This window comes from Eschscholzia californica, unplaced genomic scaffold (assembly GCF_041429995.1).
Source record: "Eschscholzia californica isolate CP2 unplaced genomic scaffold, dmEscCali1.0.p SCAF_4, whole genome shotgun sequence".
Classification (NCBI taxonomy): domain Eukaryota; kingdom Viridiplantae; phylum Streptophyta; class Magnoliopsida; order Ranunculales; family Papaveraceae; genus Eschscholzia; species Eschscholzia californica.
In genome coordinates, this window is record NW_028238461.1 from 44,523,664 (window position 1) to 44,547,962 (window position 24,299).

The following is a 24,299-nucleotide window of genomic DNA, read 5'->3' on the forward strand; positions in this document are numbered from 1 at the left end:
TTAATTAAGAGAAGGGCACTGAAACAAGTTACTATGAAACAGAAGTTACTAGTAGTACTATAAACTATGGTTGAAGGAATTCAAAAATAACCATGGCGACCCTACTGAGGCCTACCCTATTAGTAAACGAGAGTTATCGGTAGTCTTCTAGTGGATATGGTTTGAGAGATAATACATGTATATTACAAATCTTCTATTTCAACAAATCAAATACAACCAACCTGTACAAGTTATAGCAATAAGAGAAGAATGTTTCTATTCCTGACAACTTCCTCTCTGTTTGAATATCCTATTTCTTTTTTACACTATTTCACCGACAATATATTACTGTTGACGAAATGATTACATGCTTTATATATATATATATATTGAATACCGTCTCTTGCCTGGGTTTCGAAGGATATTGATTATCTCTCAGGTATCGCATAGCCCATGGGTCGTGAAAATTTCGATTTCATGATTAACGTTGAATAGGTTTTTACCTGGGGGTGCAGGACCAGCTCGCTGACCTCCTTTCCTTCTTACTACTAATACGGTTTGGGCAAGATTTTCTTGTTGCTCGATAGTATCTTCATATATCAAGATCTGGAAGAGGGATTCTCCAGTACTGCCATGAACCGAATTCCTCCTGGAGCCAAAAAAAAGAAGCAGAAGAAGACTAGATCTTCTAAGCAAACCTTATTGAATCGTAACTAAAAAAGCAAATAAATGAGTCGAGTGCGAAAAAAAACCTTCCCAGCTGACATGGCCGGAAACATCCCATTTACAAGTGCGTGAAGAGAAGTATATGATTCGGTGTCAACACGATGGTGAACAGCAATCTCACCCTGCAATATCAACGATAAGGTGAAAATATTAGGACTGGTTTACACTTTTTTGGCTTCTTTTTTAGGTTTAGCAGTTAGCATTAGGTATTGCATAATCAATATTACCCTTGGATTGATAGTGAATATTTTCCCTCTTGAAATTCCAACCTTGAGGTAGCTAATCTCATCGGTGAGTCTGTTGCCAAAACCAGCATAGAATGGTTGGCAATCCGGAGGAAACAGTTCCTTGATTTTCTGTTGGAAACCAGTTATATCGATGAAATGCTATCTAGGAAATTTGTTTTACCTACGTTGTTCTACAAATACTTCTTACCAACACAAAGAATTTCATGTTTTAATCTATATATTCTTAATATGACATGAGAATTTGACGCTCTAAAAAATTTCAACAAGAAGAGATCATGATACTAATGACAGTGAACCGGCGGAACTCGGTTAGAGTCCCACCCAAGCAAGAATCTTGGGAATATCCTCTGATTGAAGTCTCACATTTACCCTTATTACTCAAAGGATATTCCCAAGATTCTTACTCGGGTGGGACTCTAACCGAGTCCCATCGGTTCATTGTCATTAGATACGAACACCATTTGCATTGAAGTTATGTTTGATAGTATTCATTCACCTGAATTCTAAAGAAATATGCTACTTTCCCTTGTTTAATTGTAGTTTTTTTATCTCCACTAAAGTGTGAGTACATTAACTTAAAACTATACAAAGAGCGTGGTTTTTGTATACTTCCAGCGAAACACTGCTCTGCTTCCCCCATGGAAGCACGTCCTTGGAACTCCGAAAAAAACACGCCATGAAACACTTTTCCTTGCTATCAAATACAACTTAAATTACCATAAGTTGTGTTTGATAGCAAGGAAATGTATTCCATGGAAGTGCACTCGTTCCCAATAATTTCATACAAAAGATTCTATGGGGAGGCAAAGAAGTGTATCATGTAGAATTGTTTAGATCTACATTCTTTTGTCACGGTTTTGAGTTAATGGGCCCACACTTTCATGGAAATAAAATTACAACCAGACAATAGAAAAATAGAAAGAGATTAAGGCTTCTTTCGGAATCCAAGGAGGTTTTGCGAATCACATCCCACAACAATTATAACATTCTAATTAGCACAGATGAACTTGGCATAGTAGGGTGCAAATTTATAGCTATGTATAAAGTTACAATCTTTCACAAAATATTTATAGCTATGTACGAAGCCACAAACTTTAACAGAACATTTATAGCTATTTTGTCAAGTTAATATGAGCTAACTTTTTTTTTTTTTTGTTGAACTAAGTTAATATGAGCTAACTAGAAAATAGTCAAGGTGATAGCACTCACAAGCAAAAAATGGGATGTAAAGATTCCAAAATTCGTTGGATACTGAAGGAACAACATAATAGAGTTGAGAAGGGACAACATAATAGAGTTGAACTCACCTCTAAGCATGCAATCTTGAACTCGTGAGGAGCTCTTCTGATAACTGTGAAAGAGGGAGATGATTTCTCTCAGACCATATGTATAAAGCAACTATAGCAGTTAGAATCAGTCTTCACTGGTTTTGCTGCTAAGTCTGATTGTGAACTAGGTTCTTGGATAGCTTAACAACCTTTTTTCTTTTAAAATAATGATCTAGGACGTTAGTAACAGCAAATATATAGGGGAAGAGAAATTGAAGTCGAACATTAGTAGTTTAGTACACGAGACGAAAATCTATACAGAACTCAATCACGAAAAAGGAGAACCAAAGGAGACAATTCTATGAGTATGTAGAGAGAAAAGCATGTCATAAGTGCACTATTGCAGTTTATCTGAAATGACTATTTGTTAATTGACAATAAATGTAACAAGGATTTACCTTCTCGAAACAGCGAAGGAAAAAGCCCATCAGGGGAAATGACAACAGGCCCGTCAGGGAGCGTCTTCCCGTCCTGCGGAAGTTAGTAATCAGTCCTCTATGTCAAACATATCACAAGCTGAATTCTTAAGAGGGAAAACTTCCAACCAAAAACACCAACACAAAAACGGAAGCCAGCGTAAGATCAACTTATTACCTGCTTGAGGTTGATAATGAACTGCCTTGTGAGATAGGCCTGAGAAACTGAACGTGCACTAAGAAAAAGGAACTGATATCCGTTTTGCTGCAATCACCAAGAGGTGAGTTTACGTTGGAAAACGAATTATGTCGGTAAGGGATATGTTTACTTTTTTACGTCTCCAGAAATACGGAAAACCTATCTTCCATTTCCGAAGTATAAGATAATTAGGACTATAGACGAAAAATTATTGGCAGATGCTCTCATTGCTACAGATTTCTTTTGTTCGTCTTCCGAATGAATTATAGCATCACGTAATATGAATGTGAGAAAGAAGAAACAAACCTCAATTGCTGAAAACAGGTGTGCAACACCGGTCTGAGACCAATCTTTCCCTACCAAAGGCATGAATTGTCCAAGAACATCCGATCTGCAATAAGAATGTAAAAAAGAAGAGTACTTAGTTTATAACAAAAGATTTTCCTTTCATCAGAAAGTAATTCATTTCAACATCATAAGGGAAACTGATGATAGATGCATGATCATATTTCAGGATAATATTTCATTCGATGATTTGTACTAGTTAACAGAAAACGAGGAACAATTAACAAATGGAAACATTCCGACGACCAAAATATGCATCCAAAGCATAAAATGAGCTAACATGCTTATCCTCTTTAAAGCTATTAGTCACCTTTCAAAAGGTTATATAACATGCTAAACATGAGTCATTTCCGAATTTTAATTGGCATAGACAGATAATCACGTTTTTAACGATAATAATCAAGTGTTTACATGCAAGGAAATCAAAAGAAATGTCTTAAGAGATGAAGTGACCAACTTAAAAACCTTACTTGGTAATCGTCCCGTCGACATCCGAGATAACTATACGAGCATCCCATTTCCATAGAAAAATTCTAGCATGTACCTGACCAACAAAAAATTCAAAAAAAAGGAAAGGAAAAAAGATGAGTAAATCTATCTAATACATGAGAATGCGACAGATAAAGAACAATGGCACTCCTGAGGATAAAGTCGACGATAATAACCTGCTGCTTTCTCAACATTACAGTTGAGTATGTGAATGTTACCATGTTCTTTCCTTCCTTCAGATTCAATGAAGCCAACTCTTCAGATGTTGGAACGAATGATACTTTTTTCTCAGACACCTTTAGTTCTTGTCCAGATTCATCCGTCAACAAATAACTGATGCCCTCTGATGCTTTCCCAGCACCAGAATCTGTACTGCTACTCAACTCCGGACGAACAGACCCGATCGTTCCTGATCTTGTGAAACTGAAAGGCCATCTCCAACTTCTTCCAGAGGCAATGACGATGGATCTTGGTGACTGCCCTTCAAGAGTCGCGTAAACTTGGTCCCCTACAAACATGTCTTCTGGCTGATGACTTTGATCATGAGCAAATGAAGGCATCCCTGAAGTAATTGGAAAGGCTGCATACAGCAAATAACTAAATATAAGCTCATTCCTGAGAAATAAAGTATATAAAGTGTAAATGGTAGTTCTATTACCAATTCCAGATATACTTGACATTCTCTGGATATCTTTTGGGCTGGAAGTATGGAGAGCTGTATGCTGTATGTCCAGAAAGGCGCTATTTGATTCTAAATCGTGCTCAATGGAGACCGGTGTATCACTTTTAAAAATTTCTAACCTTTTCGAACCTGAATCAACCGAGCAGCTTAAAGGGTGAAAAACCTCCACAGACTCCAAGTCGTCAATGTGAGACCGAAAATTTGGCAGAGACGCCATTCTCCATTCAATTTCCTCTGATCTACCTTGTCGAACAATTGGAATACTTAATGGGCTAGATTTACTAATTAATTCGTCCAGCAACACCGGAGATGTAAGATCATCAATATTTGATCCGTGAGGCCAAACAGAGTATTCTGCCTCCAACTTATTCTCATCGGGCATTCCCTCTGTTACAAGTTCTAGCTGGAGAGCTTCGAAATTCTCAGCCTCAAGAATATTAGAAGTTACAATATGTCTATCAACCAACGATGAATGTGATTCAATTATATCATTTTTCACATTATAATCAATAACATCTGTTTTAGAAATCTCGTCAGAACTCTCATAACTTAATAAGCCTAAATCATGTACATTCCCATTAATCGCGATTTCAATGGATTCACTTCGAGAATTTACCTCGAAAAAATGAGCTTTTGTTTCATAATCCACCCTACTGGGAACTTGGACTTCCTCCAATCCAACACGAGTTAAGCGTGGAGTCTCAATGACAACATTACCTAAATTCCCATCCACTAACGATAAGCTCTTCGGCATTTCACAATATAGGTAAGAAGAAACTCTTTCCTTTCTAATTTCCTCCTCACACATACCATCATCGCCTAAAAGATAATTATTTTCCTTAAGAGCATGCTTTATAACAGAATCTGACTTAGGGTTTACTTCAATTTCATCCAATTTTGGGTTGTTTTCCAAATCAAGAACTAAAGACCCAAATAAAGAATCCATTTTCGTTACCTCATCAGTTGGAAGATTAGTTGACCATTTCATCTCCATTAGCTCTGCCGCGATTTCAGCTTGTTCCAACGAATCAACTCTTTCGACATCATTTCCTTCTTCAATTTCAGTATCTTCTAAACCTTCTAATGTTTCAGAGATATGTAAATCATTTTCATGAGTGTTAGAACTATTAGAACCTGGATGATGAGTTACCTCATCAGTTGGAAGATTAGTTGACCACTTCATCTCCATTAGCTCTGCTGCAATTTCAGCTTGTTCCACTTCATCAACTCTTTCGACATTTCCTTCTTCGATTCCATTATCTTTCTTCACAAGTTTTCGCCCAAATACAAGCCCTAAAATCCCAGGCCTTGAATTCGTTCCTATAACAACCTTATCATCTACACCCTTATCATTATGATGAATCTGATCAGATGAACTAGTATCATTCCCATCCAAATTTCCACCTTTTGATTGACTTGAACTTTCATTCCTGGATTGTTCATCTGTTTCTTCAGTGAGAAAATAAGCTTCTCCTTTATAATCCAAGTACATATGAAATTTGGCTTCAACTCCATTAACACTTATATTAACAGCGTTCTCATTAGTTTTCAAAACCCCTTGAAATTTCCCAAATCTTACATACCAAGGCGAAGACTTGAAACTTCCATCTGGTTGTTGAACTACAATTATATCAACTGCACCTCCAAATGGATGAAATGGATCAGTAACATGATAAATTCCTCTAAAAAACAAGTTCGCAACACTATACATGTTCCTTCAAAACCCTAACTTCTCAAATACCCAAATCATATAAAATTGAATCAATTAAAACCCCCAATCCCAAAATTGGGTACCTCTTGGTCAAAATTTTGAAATTAATAAAATAACTTGTCGTTGAAATTTGGAATTCTTCTTCGTGAAGTACAAACTATATAATTGGTTTTATCTAATCAAGATCACAGTTTATAGGTTATAATACCAAGTTAACAACCACTACTATAACCACTCATTCGAACTCTCTGAATTTTATTCAAAAATCTCCAGTGAAGAAGAAGAAGAAAGAGAAGTACGAAAACGCCGAATAAACGGCTATCGGAGAGATGACAAAAAACCAGAACAGAAAATCCAAAGGTGAAATTAATGGCGACGTCGAGAATACAAATGGATATAGAAAGAGAGGGAGAGAGAGTTAGGAAATGTCAAAATGGGAAGTGTGTTTAAGGCGGGGTGGGGTTCTTTGGTTGGTTTGGTCAAGAAGTAATTGAAAGTGAGGGAATGATCAAATGGCCCAAAGTTGGGCCGAAAATAAGAGCGCAGTTTATTAAGGCCAGCGCTTTGGGGAAAGCTAAAAAGTTTACGGGGTGTGAAGACTTGGTCAATTTTGCTTGACAATTTTATTTAGGGGGCAAGCAAAATACTTCTCCACCTCACCTCACTCTCTCTCCACCTCACCTCTATCTTCTCCGATTAGGTCGCCGGCCGAAAAATTTTCCGGCCGGCGACCATTAAAAAAAAAAAAAATTCTTTCACTCTCTCTCTCTCTCTAGAAACTCCGGCGAAGGGGTTTCCCTTCAATAGACCGGGACTCCGGCGAAGGGAAACCCCTTCGCCGGAGTTTCTAGAGAGAGAGAGTGAAATTTTTTTTTTTTTTTCTAATGGTCGCCGGCCGGAAAATTTTCCGACGTCGACCAAATCGTAGAAGACAAAGAGGTGAGGTGGAGAGAGAGTGAGGTGAGGTGGAGATAGAGTGAGGTGAGGTGGAGAGAGAGTGAGGTGAGGTGGAGATAGATTGAGGTGAGGTGGAGTGTTTTTTTTATTTCCCCTTAAAATTTATTTTCCCGGAAAATCTCTAAAATTTTACATATTCCCTTTAAAATTTCACACCCCGGAAACTATTTAGCTTTCTCCAAAGAGCTGGCCTTTATTAATGTCCAAAAATGTAAAGAAGGTCCAAGGCGTCAGACGGGTTGATGAAAATTCCGAAACAATCTTCTTCTTTTCGAAATTTACGAAAGTGACATCGAAAAATTCGCAGAAAACGCGAAATTTTCTGAAAAATAACCTGACACACCTCCCATCAAATCTTGTACTTTCTACAAATTTACAGAATTGCCATCGAAAAATTCCCGGGAAACGCAAATTTTCTGAAAAATAGTCTGACGCACCTGCCATCAAAACCTTGTACTTTTCACGAATTTACAGAATTGCCATTGCATAATTTATCAATTTGCCATTGTCGTTTTTTTTCCAGATTTTTATTTTTTATTTCTTTTTTATATTCTCCCACACATATTTCTCTCTCCAATCTCAACAAATTTCGTTCTTTTTCCAGATTTATTTCTTATTACTTTAAAGTTAAATTTCCTCATTTTTGGTAGTTTTTCATTGATTTGTTTCCATATTTTTTTTTATAATTGTTTCCATAAATTTTCTTTCTAGATTTATTTATTTTTGTCTTTTTTATTTTCTTTCCAACTTTGAATTTTGTTTCGAATTTTTTTCTCCAACTTTCTAGATTTATTTCTTTTTTCTTTATCTCTCCAATCTCAACAGATTTCTTTCTCTTTAAAAATATTTTTCTGTTTTAGTAGATAATCTTTAAAAAAGATAGAGATGGCAATAATATAATCGATTTTGAAAGATTTGTAAAGAGAAAAAAAATATTTGTGTGAAATTGAGTTGTCACAAACTCAATTTGTGAGAAAAATATTTGTGTGAAATTGAGTTGTCACAAACTCAATTTGTGAGAAAAATATTTGTGTGAAGTTGAGTTGTCGCAAACTTCGAAAAATTAATAATATAATTTTTGGTATTCGATTTATTGGATAGGAGAAAAATCCAAGTACAACGAGAGTGATCGTCTACGATGGTAAGGAACTAACGACAACCGGAATGGGACGGGATAGAAAATGGCTCCCACGAATCGGCGTGAAGAAGTTGAAAAGTTCTAGAAGTAACGGAAGTGCTAGACGAAAATGGTAATCACGTTTGTTTAGATAAAGGACAAATGTGGCACGACGTTTTATTAATTGGAATAAACTTCATACAAGAAATATAGGAAACAAAATACTTAAAATGAGAGATGAACGGATGGCCTAAGCGCCAATGCCATAAACTAAAAGAATCTTTATTAGACCTAGGACTGGAAAAAACAGAAAAATAAATGCTCGGGTCCGTGCGAAAGAAATAGAGTCTGTCATTAAGATCATCAACTCCAATCGTCGTTTTCTTGATGGGGTCCTGAAAGACACAAAAACGAGAGCCAAAAGTTACTAAACATTGAAGTGAATTAGTAATGACAGAGATAGAAATGAGATTGATCCTAAAATCTGGAATATGTAATAAGTCATGAAGAGAAAACGAAGTAGAAAAAAATATGGAACCGATGTGTCGAACCCGAATACGCGACCCATCGGGTAAACGTACAAAAATTGGGTGGAGCTATGGTATATGTGGAAAAGCGAGAGAGGGAGCAGCATATGTGTTTAGCCGCCCCCGAGTCAATAATCCATGGTGGAGATGATGAACATATACCTGTTTAGTGGAAAGGAGAATCCATGGTGTTGTCAATAGGTACAAAGGTGCATACAGAGTTTCGTTGTTGCTAGTCCAATACAGTGATAAGTCCCTGGTATTGTTCTTGAGTTAAAGAAGTTGTTGCTGGGAGCGCTCCTGTGTTGGCAGTGGGTACCGATAGTGAGGCAGCAAGTGGAGAAGGCCTTGGACGTTGACGAACTTGAGGTCCAGTGGTGGGTGGGTAACCATGTAATTGGTAAAAAATTCCTTTCACATGTCCATGAACTTTGCAATAATCACAATAGGAACGTTGCCTTTTATGTCGTGGGCGATCAACATGGTATGATCGAGAGTGATCTGGCCGAGAGTGGTCAGGGTGATGAACAGCTAAAGCCGCAACTTCGGATCCCAAATTGAAAGTAGCCATGATGCTTTGTTGCACATCTTCCTGTTTAACAAGAGAGCGGATGCGTAGAATTGAGGGAAACAGATCCATTAGAAGGATTTGGCTTCGAATGACTGAAAACCCGTCATGGAGTCCTTGAAGGAACTCCATGACGCATTCTTGATTTGCACGGTCAATTAGGGTTTTTCTATGACCACATATGCAAGGGCCAACGGCCAAGAGCAATTGAAGCTCATCTTGCAATGACTTAAGGTTGGTACAATAAGAAGAGACGTCCGAACCTTCTTGTTTGAGAGTGGATATGGCTCGTTTCAATTGGTAAATCTTCGGAGCATTGGTTTGAAAGAACCTATCGTGAAGATTATGCCAAATGTCGGCTGCATTGTCGTCGTAAAGAATCGAAGACCGGATATCTGATGCAACTGAGTTGAGAATCCAACTCCCAACAAGGTCATTGCACCTCTCCCAAGAGTGAAGTTCAGCTGGATTGGATGATTTACTAATCGAACCATCAACGAAACCAAGCTTGTCCTTGGCTCAAAGTATAAGAGATTAGATCAAATACTAATAAAAGTGTAAGAATGGTGTAAAACAAACTTAACAGCTTAACTAACACTTAACCCACTCAACTTATTATTACACCATTCTTACACTTTTATTAGTATTTGATCTAATCTCTTATACAAAGAGCCATTTTCATAGCTCTAGCCCAAGAAGAATAGTTATCTCCTGACAAGAGAGGAGTGATAAGAACAGTTGTGGGTGAGTCGAAATGGTGGACATCAAACAATGGAGAAGCATATGGTGGGGTGGTTGGAGTGTAATCGGATGAACTGTCAAGTGGATTAGCCATGAGAACAGAGATGATAGAACAGAGATGATAATGATAATATGTGAAATGATAATGATATTGATTGATAGAAAAAAAATTAAACAAGGCTCTTATATCATGTGAAGAGTATAAACTCTTGATGATATGAAGAGCTAGAAGACTAGCCGAATGAAGAAGGTGACTGTAAGTGAATAGGAACCGAGAGATATTAATGAGAATGAATTATTTGTGTACTTTTCATTAAGTATATTGGGGTATATAGGTACATTATGAAACATGAAAAGATACATGAAATCATAACAACTTGACTAATTCAAATTAGATCTTCTTGGAGGGAAACAATCCCACAAATCTGATAAGGCTCGGGTCTTCTAGTTGGACATCATGTGCGGACTTAGGCCTTGTGTTTGATTCGTTGGGTGACCCTTAATATGTGGCATTTGAACAACAAAAAAAGGTGAGTCTTGGTAAATAAAGAACCTGCAAAAAATTTAAATGAAAATCTTAAAAATAGAAAGCCTAGTGTTTTCAAAGGTTAGCTAAACATGGTCATGGAGATCATAAAAGTCAGATTACAGCGAGATTGCCAAAAGAAAACAAATGGATGTTTTACATTCGCCTAGCTTAAAACATCTCCGATGCAAGACTTTATATGGGGCTTAAGATGTTGAGACAACATTTAATTCTAAAATGTCTCAAGAAAAAACTCAAGATTCGAGGTTTCAATCTCAATTGTCCACTCAATCTTGGAAATGACACCTATGTAACGTTTAAGTTTATAGAGTGTTGTATTGAGATGTCTTCTGAATTGAGGACTCAATAGCGCAATGTAGGAAATAAAATTGAGACTTGACATATATCACATTTTTTTTTTTTGCATCGAAAATGTGATTAATCTTTGTTGATGTCAATTTTTTTCCTGGAATAAGTCAATATGTTGAGACTGCTACGTCGAATCTCCTTATGTTCCGTACGATTTGGGGGGGGGGGGGGGGGGGGGGTGAAACTTACATGAAACTCGGAAACGTCTCTGACGCTGAAAACAGTAAGATTTTTCTTGTAGTTAAAATATTGAGTATTATGTAAACTCGAGTTTCTGGACTTGTGACTTACTCATCGCGTGTATGTTTTGAGACGATTTGATTACCTTTTATAGGCTTATTTGACCGACTGTATGCAGTGTTAATGAGGCGACTGACATCCACCTTATTAGATTGAAAGTACGATTTTGTAGTTGTGAGATGTTAAAATTCCTCACTGGGATTATCTCGTATCTCTGATATTTAGAAGTTACATGTTTCAAGGATACATGGAAGATTATGTTTTCGATTTTGTGGATTCTTTAGGAGAAGTTTCCTCCATGCGGGATTCTTGAAGCTCAAGTTTAATGAATACTTAAGATCTTCACCAACTGGATCTTTGATAGGATTTCAAGATTAAGTCGTAAGCATTAGACACACTTCCACCGTCCATGTGTTTAAGATTGAGGTATCGACTCCACTTACACATACCCCTAGTCTTCTCTTAAATCCTAGGGCAGACCTGGTCGTATTAGAGTCAGAGCAGGGCTTAGGCGCCAAATACGATCATACCGACCTCCTAGTTCTGAGCTCGAGTAACCAACCTCTTTCGGATTCAACTTCCCTACTGCTAACTTGATACAGGTTGACCCCTTAGGCTTTTGATTATTTCTTGACTTATTTACCGTATTGAACTGATGGTCATTTTTTAGATTATCAATATTTTTCTCGTGTTAGTTATTTATTTTTAGATTCCAGACATTCTCTCAGTATATCACTTTTTTGTTGCAAGGACAATGACATTAAGAAACTAAAGTACGATTACAATAAAATAAATTGAAAATTTTAGTACAATTATTTTTTCTCACTCATATTGCAAGAGTATCAGCGGGAGAGTTGCCACCTCTGAAAATATGTGAGAATATAATGCTGCTAAATTACGGAATCACTTTCTTGATTTTCCGGATGTGTCCTATTGATTGCCACTGGATGGATCTCTTAGCATTAATAATATGGTTGATAAGTGCAACATTATCACTCTCAATTATAATCTATTTGAACTTGCATTTTACTGCCCATTGGATGCTAAACAAGATTGTTTTGCTTCACTTTCTTCTGCATTTCAGACTCAAAGTGTAGATGTTTTAGCTGCCATGGACCAACCCTTATGATCATGAATGATACAACCAATTCCTCTTATTTCGTTAATCTAATTTAAAGAAGCATCAACATTAAATTTAATATAAGGGTTGGTTGGTGGGAGCCAAGCTCGATTTTTTGGAGATTTCTTCGACCCACAACTATAATCGCTGAGTATTGGAAAAACATGAATCTGTTTAATTACTTGTTTGGAATCTATAACATCGTTTACATCTAACTTTCCAGATGTGTCATAAAATAGTAGCTTGTAGCTAATTTTTGGTAAGAGTATCCTGCAGTGACATCAATTTTCCAAGACGAAATCCAATCGATTAGAGATAAGATGTTAGTGGATCGAATATCAAAATAAAACCAGACGTTTCTAGCTAGGTAGCAGTGTAATAAGGCATGCTTTACATGATTACGTGAGTGACAGTCTAATGAGGCAGCAATATATTTATCAATACAATGTTTTACAGGTAAACAAGATGCCTTCTTGCATTAGTAAATACAAGGGATTGAATGTGACATGGAAAAACAAATACAGTATAATATCTATATTTATACCTTTGAATTTTAGACATGGTTATGTGATTGCAATTGCATTTAGCTTTCTTCCTATAATTTTTTTTATAGAATATTAGAAGTAGTTGTTCTTCTACAATTTCAGCAAAGATCTAATTGGAAAGAGTCCATCTCATAATATACATTCATTTGCTTGGCCTATTTCAGAAGAGATGATTAATTATGCAAAACAAAATTTATTGTGCCAATCTTACTTTTATGGATCTCAACAAAAAAAAAATCTTGGCACTTTTTTTTTGTTGAAAGAAACCTTGGCACTTGTGCAAAATATTACTCTCATATATTAAAATGTAGTTTTGTAGTTTAACAAATGTGCATTTTGTATAATTAAACTCTTGTGACTAGTCTTTCGCTTTCTATCTCTTAACAAAAAAAAAATCTTTCGATTTCTAGTTTCATTAAAAGAAAAAGTCATTCAATTTCTAAAGTTTCGTTTTCCTCGTTAAACGTTACTCATCTAGCTCAAATAGACCTAAAAACAACCTAAATAATCCATTTAATGAGTTGGCAAAAAAGAAGCATTTTGAAATATGTCAGATCTGATTAAGAAAAAAATCACAAAACCACACAAGCTGGTTTACCCAATCAAGACATTAAAAAGTGCCTATAACCGAATTCGACGTGTCTATATATTTTCTCTTAGGAAGATTTTAAAGCCAATGCCCAAAATTGTTAAAGGCAATTTCGCTAAAGGCAATCCCACAAATTATTAAATACAATGTGGTATTGAAGGCAATGCCTACCTTCCTTCTTCTCGGGTAAATTAGTTTTTTTTAGTTTCTTATTCTTCTTCTTTTTTCTCCATTTTCTCTTCTTCAATCTCTCAATCATTATTTGCGGATAAATTTGATTGTATTTTAGTCTGTCTTTTAATCATCTTATCCCTAATCTCTGAAGAAGAATCTCACGAAGTAAAAGGTATTGATTTTTAAGTTTTGAGAACTCGGTTTGAGGTTTCATCAATCTGTTTTACTTCTTAATTGAAGAAAAATCTAATCTTGGTGTAAGGTTCCTCTATCTAAATCCCGAAAACCTACCATAAATCTTTCTAATAATACATTTTTAAGTGTTTCAAATCAAAGAAGAACGAACAACCTTTCTTTCTCTCCTCACTGCCAAACACATTCAGTAAGACTAAATAACTAAGAGGTATAGAGAGAGTGAGGAACAAACCGATTTTGATACAAGTAACTTGGAAGGCCACAAGACATGGGAAACAATCTGATTCTACTTGCAGTAACCCCCTTTCCCAAACCACTAACAACACCACCAGCCACCAAAACATACTTCATTTTTTGGGATTTCTTCTTCAAAACTCAGACTTTCCCATTTCTGTTTGAACCAGATATAGAAAGAGTGGAGGAGGAAGAAGAAGAGAGAAGATTTTTTACTTGAAGTCGTCGATGAGGAATGTCGGAAGTCAACTTCTTACCAGAAAAAAAGAGTAGGACAAGCATTGCCTCTAACAATACTTGGTCAACTTGTTTTGACCAAGTCTTAGATGAAAAACACATTGCCTTTAACAACTTTGCGCATTGCCTAAAAAATTTCCCTTTCTCTTAAAGTTCTATAAATTTAGGCCTGTAAACGGTAGCTTATTGGATCGGATATAGGCATATCCGTATCCGAATCCGATAATTATCCGACGGATATTAGAAATCAATATCCGAATCCGATAATATTAACGGATATCGGATAATATCCGACATCCGAAACTTTAACAAAATTTCAAATTTGTTCCTTAAATTTTTAACCATTAGATCTAAACAATAAATCTTAACCATACAATCTATATATTATTATGAATAAATTTAAATTTTTATTAATTTTTTATATTACTTATCGGATACGGATATTTATCGGATCGAATATGAGTGTATCCGTATCCGATATCCGATAAGCAGATATCGGACAAGAAATATCCGAATTCGTATCCGAATCTAAAATTTCGGATATTTTTTTGAAATTCGAATACGGATGCGGATGCGGATGTCGAATATTTGGATATCTATTGACAGACTTAAATTGGTACAAGGACTGATCCAGGCGGCTGAAGAAGGTAGACTTAAACAGGACATAATCGTCATTTAGTTATAAATAAATTTCATTTTCGGAATTCTAAACTGGCAAAGCGGCAATCTTCCGGAGCAAGCAGCCGCGAAACCATTTTACCGCCAAATTGGCCCAATTTAAATCAGCAGGTCTGAAATTTGAGATCTGAAAACCTAAAGTGAAGAGGAAATGAAAAAGACTGAAATGGAAGAAAACGATGAAGTCTCTTCACTTTCAAGCCCTAACGAGTCCACTGATGATTCTAGCGAAGAATACACCATCGATGTTGATGAAGATGACGATCAAGACCAAGACCAAGACCAATCTGCTCTAGACGATGCTCTTCCTTCCGATCAAGAAGACGAGAAAGATCGGAAGTCTCAGAATGTTGCTGCTCTTGTCAGGTACAATCGTAGAATTTGAATTAGGGTTTTCATTTGCTAGGTTTAGGTGTGGTTACTGACTTAAAGATTTTGTGAAATTTAAGCTGGCCACGCGTGAATCGGAACCCTAATTCTACAAATGATGAATTGTTTTGCCCTAAATTTAAACAATTTGATATAGTTTTATATTCTTGATTTATCAGAGGTAATATTGTGGTTAAGAGGCAATCGTTGCTTCCTCGGGTTCTTTCAGTATCTGATGGTGCTGCTGTAGCTAGAAAACCGTTTAAACCTCCTTGTTCAAGTGGGTATACTGATCAGAAAGAAGGGCTTGTTCGTCGACTTTGTGCTCGTAAGAGGTTTGTCCCATGGGGTTCAACAAAGCCAGTATTGGTTGAGATAACCAACCGTTTGGATATCCCATGTGTTGCTGCGAAAGATGCCCCAGAGGAGACTGTTACTCTGCCTGAAGGGATTGACCCTCTGGTGTTGTGGCAGTCCGACGAAACGGGAGATGGATGCGGGAATTTTACATCTATTATTGTAGATCAGTTGCTTGTTCGTTTCCTACGACCTCATCAAAGGTATTCCGCTTGTCTGAAGTCTGAACTACCTTACTCTTTCGTCTTCATGTTTCTTGGAGAGTGTATCTTCAGAAAACAAAATTGCTCATTCTATAGTGTTGATTAACCTTGGATATCGCAGCATAGGGTAAATGTGGTCATAGTCATACTTCATGAATTTTGCCTTCTCGCATATTTTCCTTTTATAAATTCGCACCTCACGTAGTCTGTCAAGTTTCAGCCCAATATCTATTGGTCGTCTTGCACAAAGAGGCAACTCCTTGATTTCCATTTTCTTTATTGAAATATCCAGCCATTTAATCGCCAACACCAAAAGATAGTCAAAATACAATTTCCTTAAAAAGTTATTTTGACTATGAGAATGTGTTTTTCATCTCAACTGCATATTTTGATAAGGGATGTATGGCTTTAGGTATTATTTCGCCTCGATGGCTTTGATGTAACTCTATCAATGTAGTACATTTTTGTTTTAGAGTGACCCCAACCAATGTTTTGTCCATATCTTTATCACTAATTTAATTATACCTTCTTTGGTTTATTGATGCTCATTAACCTTTGATGCAGGGAAGGAGTTCAGTTCATGTTTGAGTGTGTATCCGGCATACATGGTTCATCTGGTATATGTGGATGCATTCTAGCTGATGATATGGGGTACTTATCTCATATGTTAGAATTGCTTTCTTTCACATTGAATAGTTGGGTAGTCATCATCTGGTCATGTTTTAAAGACTGTTGGTATCATTTTATTTATGCAGTTTGGGCAAAACTTTACAGTCAATCACGTTGCTATATACTCTTCTTCGTCAGGGATTTGATGGGGAACCGATGGTCAAAAAAGCTATCATTGTTACACCTACCAGCCTTGTTAGTAATTGGGAGTCTGAAATTAAGAAATGGGTTGGTGAAAGACTTCAGCTTATTGCTCTTTGTGAAAGCACCCGGGATGATGTTGTTTCTGGAATTGACAGTTTCTTAAGACCACGTAGCCCATTTCAGGTAAACGTTTGAGCCAGTCGTGATTTTTTATATTGTTAGCTTGGAATCTGAGTCACTTGGACTTGGTATTCTTCAAGGTGCTAATCGTTTCCTACGAGACATTCCGAATGCATTCAGCAAAATTTAATAAAAGTGGATCCTGTGACCTTCTTATTTGTGACGAGGCTCACCGATTGAAGAATGATCAGACACTTACAAATAAGGTAAGAATTTTCTTTTTGCCATTTTTAATTTCTTTTTCCTAGTATTCTGAGGATGTAGTTCATCTTTCCCCTATTTTGAGAAGATTGATTTCGGTTCAGGCATTGGCTACTCTTTCGTGCAATCGGCGCATACTGTTGTCTGGAACCCCAATGCAGGTGACAAAGCATTATCCTTGGTCCTTGATGTGCCGAAAGTGTCTTTCATGTTGTACTTGTTTATATATATATATATATATATATATATATATATATATATATTATATCCGTATCTATTTGCTTACTAGCATTATCCTGACAGAATGATTTAGAAGAGTTCTTTGCGATGGTTAACTTCACTAATCCAGGAATCTTGGGTGATGCTGCATATTTCCGTCGGTATTATGAGGTGAGTTGATTGACTTTAGGTATAGCTTTATATGGTAAAGTACTAGCATGTTATATATATATATGTGTGTGTGTGTGTATGTGTGTGTGTGTGTGTGTGTGTGTGTGTGTGTGTGTGTATACATAGATATATTTGGATATACAGATTAATTATATTAACCACTGGATCAGTGCTATACATGGGCAAAACAAGACTAATGTTATGGTCATTTCATATGACAGATTGCTCAAATTATCAAAATATATTTGTTAATCAAGATTCCGGGTACAGTTTTGAACTAAGTAAAACTAACAGAATTGTTCAGCTGTATGACATCTAACAGTTCCCGATGTTTTCAATTAAAGTACATACTAAATTTATTACGCTGTGGTGCCGTGCATCACAGATGCTATAATAAATGAGTTCAATATTACATGGTTTTCTAACACTGGTTTTGATTTTATTGAATAAAGACACCAATCATTTGTGGAAGAGAACCTACAGCAACTGAACAAGAGAGGAATCTTGGTGTCGATCGCTCAGCTGAACTAAGTGCTAAAGTAAATCAGGTAATCTTTTGTGAGTGATGATTAATATGTTCGTGATACATATATCCAGCTTCATCTATCTGCTTTTGTAAGAAAAGAACACAGTTATCAGCATTTAGCATCTGCCAGCATCTGACATTGTCTCTTCCACAATCATGGATTTCCATTGCAGTTTATTTTGAGGAGGACCAATGCGTTGTTATCGAATCATTTACCACCAAAGGTAGTGTGCACACTTTTCTAACTTCACCTCATTATCACTTTTTTACTTCTAAAAAAGTTCACTTATGTTTTGCCTTGAATAGTTCTACTCCCTCATATGTTGGTCAGGATTTGCTAGATACTAGCACTCGAAGTCCTAAGAGTAATTCTGTCTTAACCTTACGATATATCAATTTAGTACTTGCTACATCCTTGCAGATAGTTGAGGTTGTTTGTTGCAAGTTGACTCCTCTCCAATCAGAGCTGTACAACCATTTCATACATTCCAAAAACGTAAGTTCTTAATTCCTTGTGCATTTTTGAATGTTTTATTATAGTCATTTGGTGGAATAACATTATTATTTCTAATCGGTCTGCGGTTACAGGTCAAGCGAGTAATAACTGAAGAGCTAAAACACTCAAAAATTTTGGCATATATTACAGCTCTCAAAAAACTCTGCAATCATCCCAAGGTAGGATGCTGATATTATATTAGGAGTTGGTGTGTCGTATATGTTCGATTTATCGCGTTATATTGACATCAATCTAAGGAAGAAATGAATCAATGCCTAATTATTCTTCTATTGGTTGGTTATTTCCTTTTTCTTAGTTCCTAATCCCTGTTGTATAGTATACACCCAATTTTTGCAGTACTAGTAATCAAAAAGAATAATAACGACGCTAAATTCATAAATAACATGAACTTGCTCCAGCTGTCTGAATACTTCAAGTTCCTCCTTTGATCTTGTGAAGAAAGCAAACTATCTTTAGAACTAAAGGAATCTTCAATTCAAGTGACAAACTGGCGGATTTGAATCATATAAACTACTTTAAAAGCTTGTATTATAGAGTTTCGGGGGTTCATATAGTAAAGTTATTGGGATAGATTCGCGACTGTTTTTCCATCGAAAATAAGGAGATATAGGAAACAAGCAATGTGGTTCACACACTATCAGGTAGCAAACTATTTCAGAAAGATTCTTGACAGTTAGCTATGAATAAGCACACTGTGTGAGACTCTGACGAAGATGGAAGTCATGGAACCAGTGCGTCAATAATAATGATTTTCCACCCTGCAATTTTACGACTTTTATCTATTTTAGAGTTTATAATTTGGTTCTAGTTGTCACAGTTTTGTAAACTTGCTCAAGAAAATTATGTATATGCTGGTGGTAAGTTTAGGATATCTCATATTGCAGCTCATTTATGATACAATCAAAAGTGGGAGCTCAGGGACATCAGGATTTGAGGACTGTTTACGCTTTTTTCCTCCGGAGATGTTTTCTGGAAGGTTGGCTTTGCTAATTTCTTGTGTTATGTTTCTAGTTGTTTATGACTCTGATACAAGTTGTTTTTGGTTAGATCTGGAGCATGGACTGGTGGAGATGGGGTGTGGGTCGAACTTTCTGGAAAAATGCATGTTTTAGCTCGGTTGCTGGCCCAGCTTCGTCAGAAAACTGATGATCGAATAGTTCTTGTTTCTAACTACACACAGGTATATCAGTGACTATGCAGGCAAACTAATCCATTTGTCCTTGAAACTCCATTTTTGAAGAATCTTGTCATCTATCATTGTGCTGCGGTTGCACTCACATTTAGACGAGATATTTCCTTTATTATTATTGTTATTATTATTATTATTATTATTATCATTATTATCATTATTATTATTATGAAACTATTATATTTATTACTATTGCTATTAGCATTATTATTATTATTATTTGTGACTTATTAATTTTGTAATTATATAAGTTATCTATGTGAAAATTCTTCAAAGATAATTATCCCTAATTCCATACATCTGTACCTATGGTGACCCAAGAACACGGAAACAAAAGTTTGCATAAAGCTGTGTTAGGTAAATGCGATTCCCGAGTCCTTTTGGCACTGGAGATGTGTTTGTTTGTACAAGTCACTGATAATTTTAGTCCATGCTCATTCCTTCTTTCAATCCTTATCTTATCTCCCTGAGCACTGTCTCATCCTTACGCAAGCATTATTTGTACGGACCAATTCCCGAGTCACGCTACTCATCCTAAATCAATCTATACATAAGTATTGTATTTTGATCTTTTCTAGTTTTCCGTGTAGCTCATTTCACTATTGCAGTGTGCAACTTCATCATCAGTAGTTGTTTCTTTCTGCATAGCTGCAATGGGCTTCGAAAGTTCTTTTTGCCAGTTACGCTATTGGCTTTACAATGCTTTTCTTATGATTTCAGAAAGATAGCTTCTGGTAATCAGAAATAAGGGTGTGGATCTTTAGGATGATATCGACCTCAAGTGTGTTATACCTTTCGCATTAATACGAATCTACTTATAAATTGTGCTGTTCTGGTCACGAGGACAACTGGTCTTCGTAAAGCTGGTATATCAGGGTTTCTCTCTAAATTCTGTTCTCATTTGATTTATCAGACTCTGGACCTCTTTGCTCAATTATGTCGTGAAAGAAGATACCCTTACTTGAGGCTCGATGGAACCACGTCTATCAGTAAAAGACAAAAGCTGGTGAACTGTTTTAATGACCCTTCCAAGGTACACAACTTCTATTGGTTTAACCATGTAGAGTTCATTGGTCGGGTTTTCTAAGCATCTATAATCTGTATCTTGCAGGATGAGTTTGTATTTCTTTTAAGCAGCAAGGCTGGTGGTTGTGGGCTTAATTTGATTGGTGGAAATCGCCTTGTCTTGTTTGATCCTGATTGGAATCCTGCAAATGACAAACAAGTGTGTAACTATACACAGATACAGCTTTCTATATATTCAGATGTTGGGAAAGAACCCTATGGTTCCCAAGACATTGCATTGTTTGTTAACCTTGATCTTTTTCGTTCTTACCTGTAGGCTGCTGCAAGAGTCTGGAGGGATGGCCAGAAGAAGAGAGTATACATCTATCGATTTTTGAGTACTGGAACCATTGAAGAAAAGGTTTTGACATGTTAAGCAGTAATTTCATTACAGACACTGCAACTCATTAACTTCTCTTTAATACGAATGGGTTTAATCTTCAAGCAGTTATAGTTCTTTACCCTGAGAGAGTTCTAAAATTGTTTATAGGTTTACCAGCGTCAAATGTCAAAAGAAGGGCTTCAAAAAGTTATTCAGCAGGAGAAAGTGGATAATAAGAAGTCACAGGTTCTTGTTCTGTCGTCCTACTTTGTTTATCATTTCGTGTAAATATGTTTGATTTTTTGTTGCCTTTAATGTAGTTAAACATAAGAGTTTTATATTGCAGGGAAACCTTCTTTCAACAGAAGACCTGCGAGATCTTTTCACATTCCATGAGAATTCCAGGTAAATATTTAGGAGTGTACCCATGTTGATACTGTGGTAATTGTTTGTCGAAGATAAGTCTGCCTTGATGCATAAAAATCACTAACATTTTGTCATGAGGACTAACGATTTGATCAAATGTGGTTTAGAGTTTTCCTTTGTTTATTTCTCTACTTTAATGGAGATTTTTGTCTTCTTTTTGGTATACAAAAACGACTTCTTACCCTTAATCATCTAAATGGTTCTAGCTGACCCTAATTATATCTTTTTCCTACCTGATATACATTTTCTTTTTATTTCTTAATCTATTTTATATGATACGATAAGTATGATTCACGAGTTTCTATTTCCTACCGATGCTTCACTGAGGCTATTTGTAGTTTAAAGCTTTTACCTCCCAATAACCTACTAACTATTGTTTTCTCGTTTCATATCTAGGTCCGAGATTCATGAAAATATGAACTGTTTTCGTTGCAAAACTAGTGAGTTAGAGGATGAGGCACCTGACCATTTAGATGGAGAAACAAAAGAAAGTTCTGAGGATAATCAAAGTGATATAGGTGGATTTGCAGCGATTTCTGGTTGCTCGCATAAGCTCAAAAGCTCAGAGAAACAGGTAAATACTGACTCACTAATTGTTGGCAAGATTCACAGTTTGATACTTTGATCCTTACTTTCTATACGAAACTTTATTTCTAGCTGGGTAGTCCCTTGGAAGAGGATCTAGGAAGTTGGGGGCATCATTTTTTTTCTAAGTCAGTACCTGATGCTATTCTTCAAGCCTCAGCTGGTGAAGAGGTAAGCTTCAAGTCAAATATCCTTGTTTGCTTCTACTCTCTAGGATATGCGACATTATATAATTACTTGCTGTTGCCGACCAAAAATCTCAACCAGTGCACGGGTTTCTCTTTCAAGAAGTAGTTATTTTAAATGCTTCATCATTACCTGAATAGAAACTGGTAGCCTCTAATGTAAACTCAGAGTAAGAAAGAGTATCGCCAATCCTGCCATTTCAGAAAAAGTATTATCACTCCTAGGGTATTTATTGGCTTGTGCTAAGTATAGCAAGGAACGCAAAAGATTTACTAATAATGGTACCTATGAAATCTTTCAACCAAATGCGGAAGAGCATGACCTGACATGACATAAACACAGCGTCTATGCTTGAGAGTTCAGTGATGGGTAACACTTGTTTAATTGTCCCTCATTAGCTGCCAAGCAGGCTACCACAAATTCAGAAACTTATTTCGATAACTTAATGTTATTTTCATACACCACATATTCATGTCCCACCTTACCATTTGCATTTGCTAAAAAATTGTTAATTTTTATTCAGAAATCAAAATGCTTACTGCTTAAACTTCATTTTGCTATCACAGATCTCATTTGTTTTCACAAACCAAGTAGATGGGAAACTTGTCCCTGTAGAGCCAAAGATGCGTTCAAACCCTGGATGTGCAGAAGGAAAGAAATTATACTCCATTACCAGGGAACCCCAAAACAAGAAGTCCCCCGTACTGTTCCAGCAACGTCTACAACTAACTTCAGTAAGCTCTCCCAATTCCAATACAAATTCCATCATCCAATACAAGCAACCGCAAAATGCTTTCGCAAAATTACCAAAGATATCCTTAAAAAATACGATACCTGCACCTCCAACAAAACCGAGGAGTATCGGAAAACAACTACCCTTGAAGAGATTGTCTACTGCTTGCAATGACCATGACGATGATTTTATGTAAATATACTTCGCGAATTGAAAACTTTATCATGAGATAATCTGTCAGGGATTTCAACAACAAAAAAAAAGATAATGTGTCAGGGTAACCATCTCGATGAAAGGTCTTCAACATTTGTATCAGAATCACCTAACTCTAGGATTGAAGTCACAGTAGGGACAACCCGCTAACCCTTAGACAGGATTAGTGTGCACTAGTATTATGCATGGGTATACTGTCAATCCATCGACTAATCATAGATGGATGGAGCTACCTGCAACGAAAGGGCTATCATCGACAAAAATAGCCACCAAGGGGTGTTCGAACAGGGAATGTTGTAATCCGAGGATAAGTACTTAAACTTTTCTCTCCTTGTAGACAATTTCTTTTGATTTGTATTTATGAGGTACTTATAATTCATGGCTGTATAAATGGCATAGATTCCTGGAATTCCTTTGCATATCCATTGAACTCATTCTTGTACTGTCATGTCTTATGTGTTCATTGACTTCTCAAAGGAAAAGGGAAAAACAAAACTAAGTAGTCTTTGCACAGATTTATCGATTCTCACCTCATCATTTTTAATGGTGAAAGTTGATTTAATCAATTGTTTACAAACATTAGTTAGTATTCAATTCCCTGAAAACCCAAGGATTCCTCATCATTGTTTGTCCGCAGAAGGTGAGTCAGATTCTACGATCAAGCCGAAAGCTCATAATTAAAGATAACATAAGATTGATTAATTATGACTTGATTGACTAGATCATGATTAAGAATTTGTTGAACCCAAGTACAAAAACCAAGCAAAATAGAGAAGTAATGAGAATTTACAATAAATATATAATTAAGAAGAATTAAACCATTTATATTTATTCAATATTATATCATGATCTTGCTAACAAAGTAGGGAACCAAAAGTAGAAACAACATTTTATTAAGGTTTTTTTAGATCAAAGCTTTTCTCATTCCACCATTTCCAAACTGCATTGACTAGTCTTCCTCAAAAAGTATTTCTACTATGTACACTTGTCACAAACCCATTTAGCCATTTCACTATTGATTTTAAACCCATGTGAGTGACAACTCTTCATTTATTGGTTGTTTAAAATATCTTTTTCACTAAAA

At 36.2% G+C, this 24,299-nt stretch overlaps 3 protein-coding genes across 4 annotated transcripts; 1 reads left to right on the plus strand and 2 right to left on the minus strand.

The window, feature by feature from the left end:
* Positions 1-160: 160 nt before the first annotated feature.
* On the minus strand, positions 161-6,630 carry LOC147545025 (phosphatidate phosphatase PAH2-like). 2 transcript variants are annotated; one of them, XM_086633176.1, is made up of 10 exons: positions 4,389-6,630; positions 3,907-4,310; positions 3,712-3,785; positions 3,203-3,287; positions 2,876-2,962; positions 2,680-2,752; positions 2,261-2,304; positions 933-1,061; positions 732-827; positions 161-628 (listed from the first exon to the last, which is right to left on the minus strand). In XM_086633176.1, the coding sequence occupies exons 1-10, from the start codon at positions 6,121-6,123 to the stop codon at positions 572-574; spliced, it is 2,784 nt and encodes a 927-aa protein (XP_086489302.1). In that variant the 5' UTR covers positions 6,124-6,630; the 3' UTR covers positions 161-571. The 2 variants fall into 2 exon arrangements, 1 of the variants encoding a protein (XP_086489302.1); XR_015223186.1 differs by lacking the exon at positions 2,261-2,304.
* A 2,326-nt stretch (positions 6,631-8,956) lies between these two features.
* Positions 8,957-10,127, minus strand: LOC147545026 (uncharacterized). Its single transcript, XM_086635782.1, has 2 exons — positions 9,959-10,127; positions 8,957-9,810 (listed from the first exon to the last, which is right to left on the minus strand). Exons 1-2 carry the CDS (start codon positions 10,125-10,127, stop codon positions 8,957-8,959), a joined length of 1,023 nt encoding a protein of 340 aa, XP_086491908.1.
* Positions 10,128-14,382: 4,255 nt separating this feature from the next.
* On the plus strand, positions 14,383-23,710 carry RAD54 (DNA repair/recombination protein). Its single transcript, XM_086673494.1, has 22 exons — positions 14,383-14,414; positions 14,869-15,306; positions 15,489-15,869; positions 16,434-16,520; positions 16,625-16,865; positions 16,943-17,068; positions 17,168-17,224; positions 17,367-17,453; positions 17,906-18,001; positions 18,153-18,203; positions 18,401-18,475; positions 18,568-18,654; positions 19,381-19,472; positions 19,544-19,676; positions 20,599-20,718; positions 20,797-20,910; positions 21,028-21,111; positions 21,241-21,318; positions 21,419-21,477; positions 21,895-22,072; positions 22,156-22,254; positions 22,836-23,710. Exons 2-22 carry the CDS (start codon positions 15,092-15,094, stop codon positions 23,196-23,198), a joined length of 2,823 nt encoding a protein of 940 aa, XP_086529620.1. The 5' UTR covers positions 14,383-14,414; positions 14,869-15,091; the 3' UTR covers positions 23,199-23,710.
* The last annotated feature ends 589 nt before the right edge of the window (positions 23,711-24,299 follow it).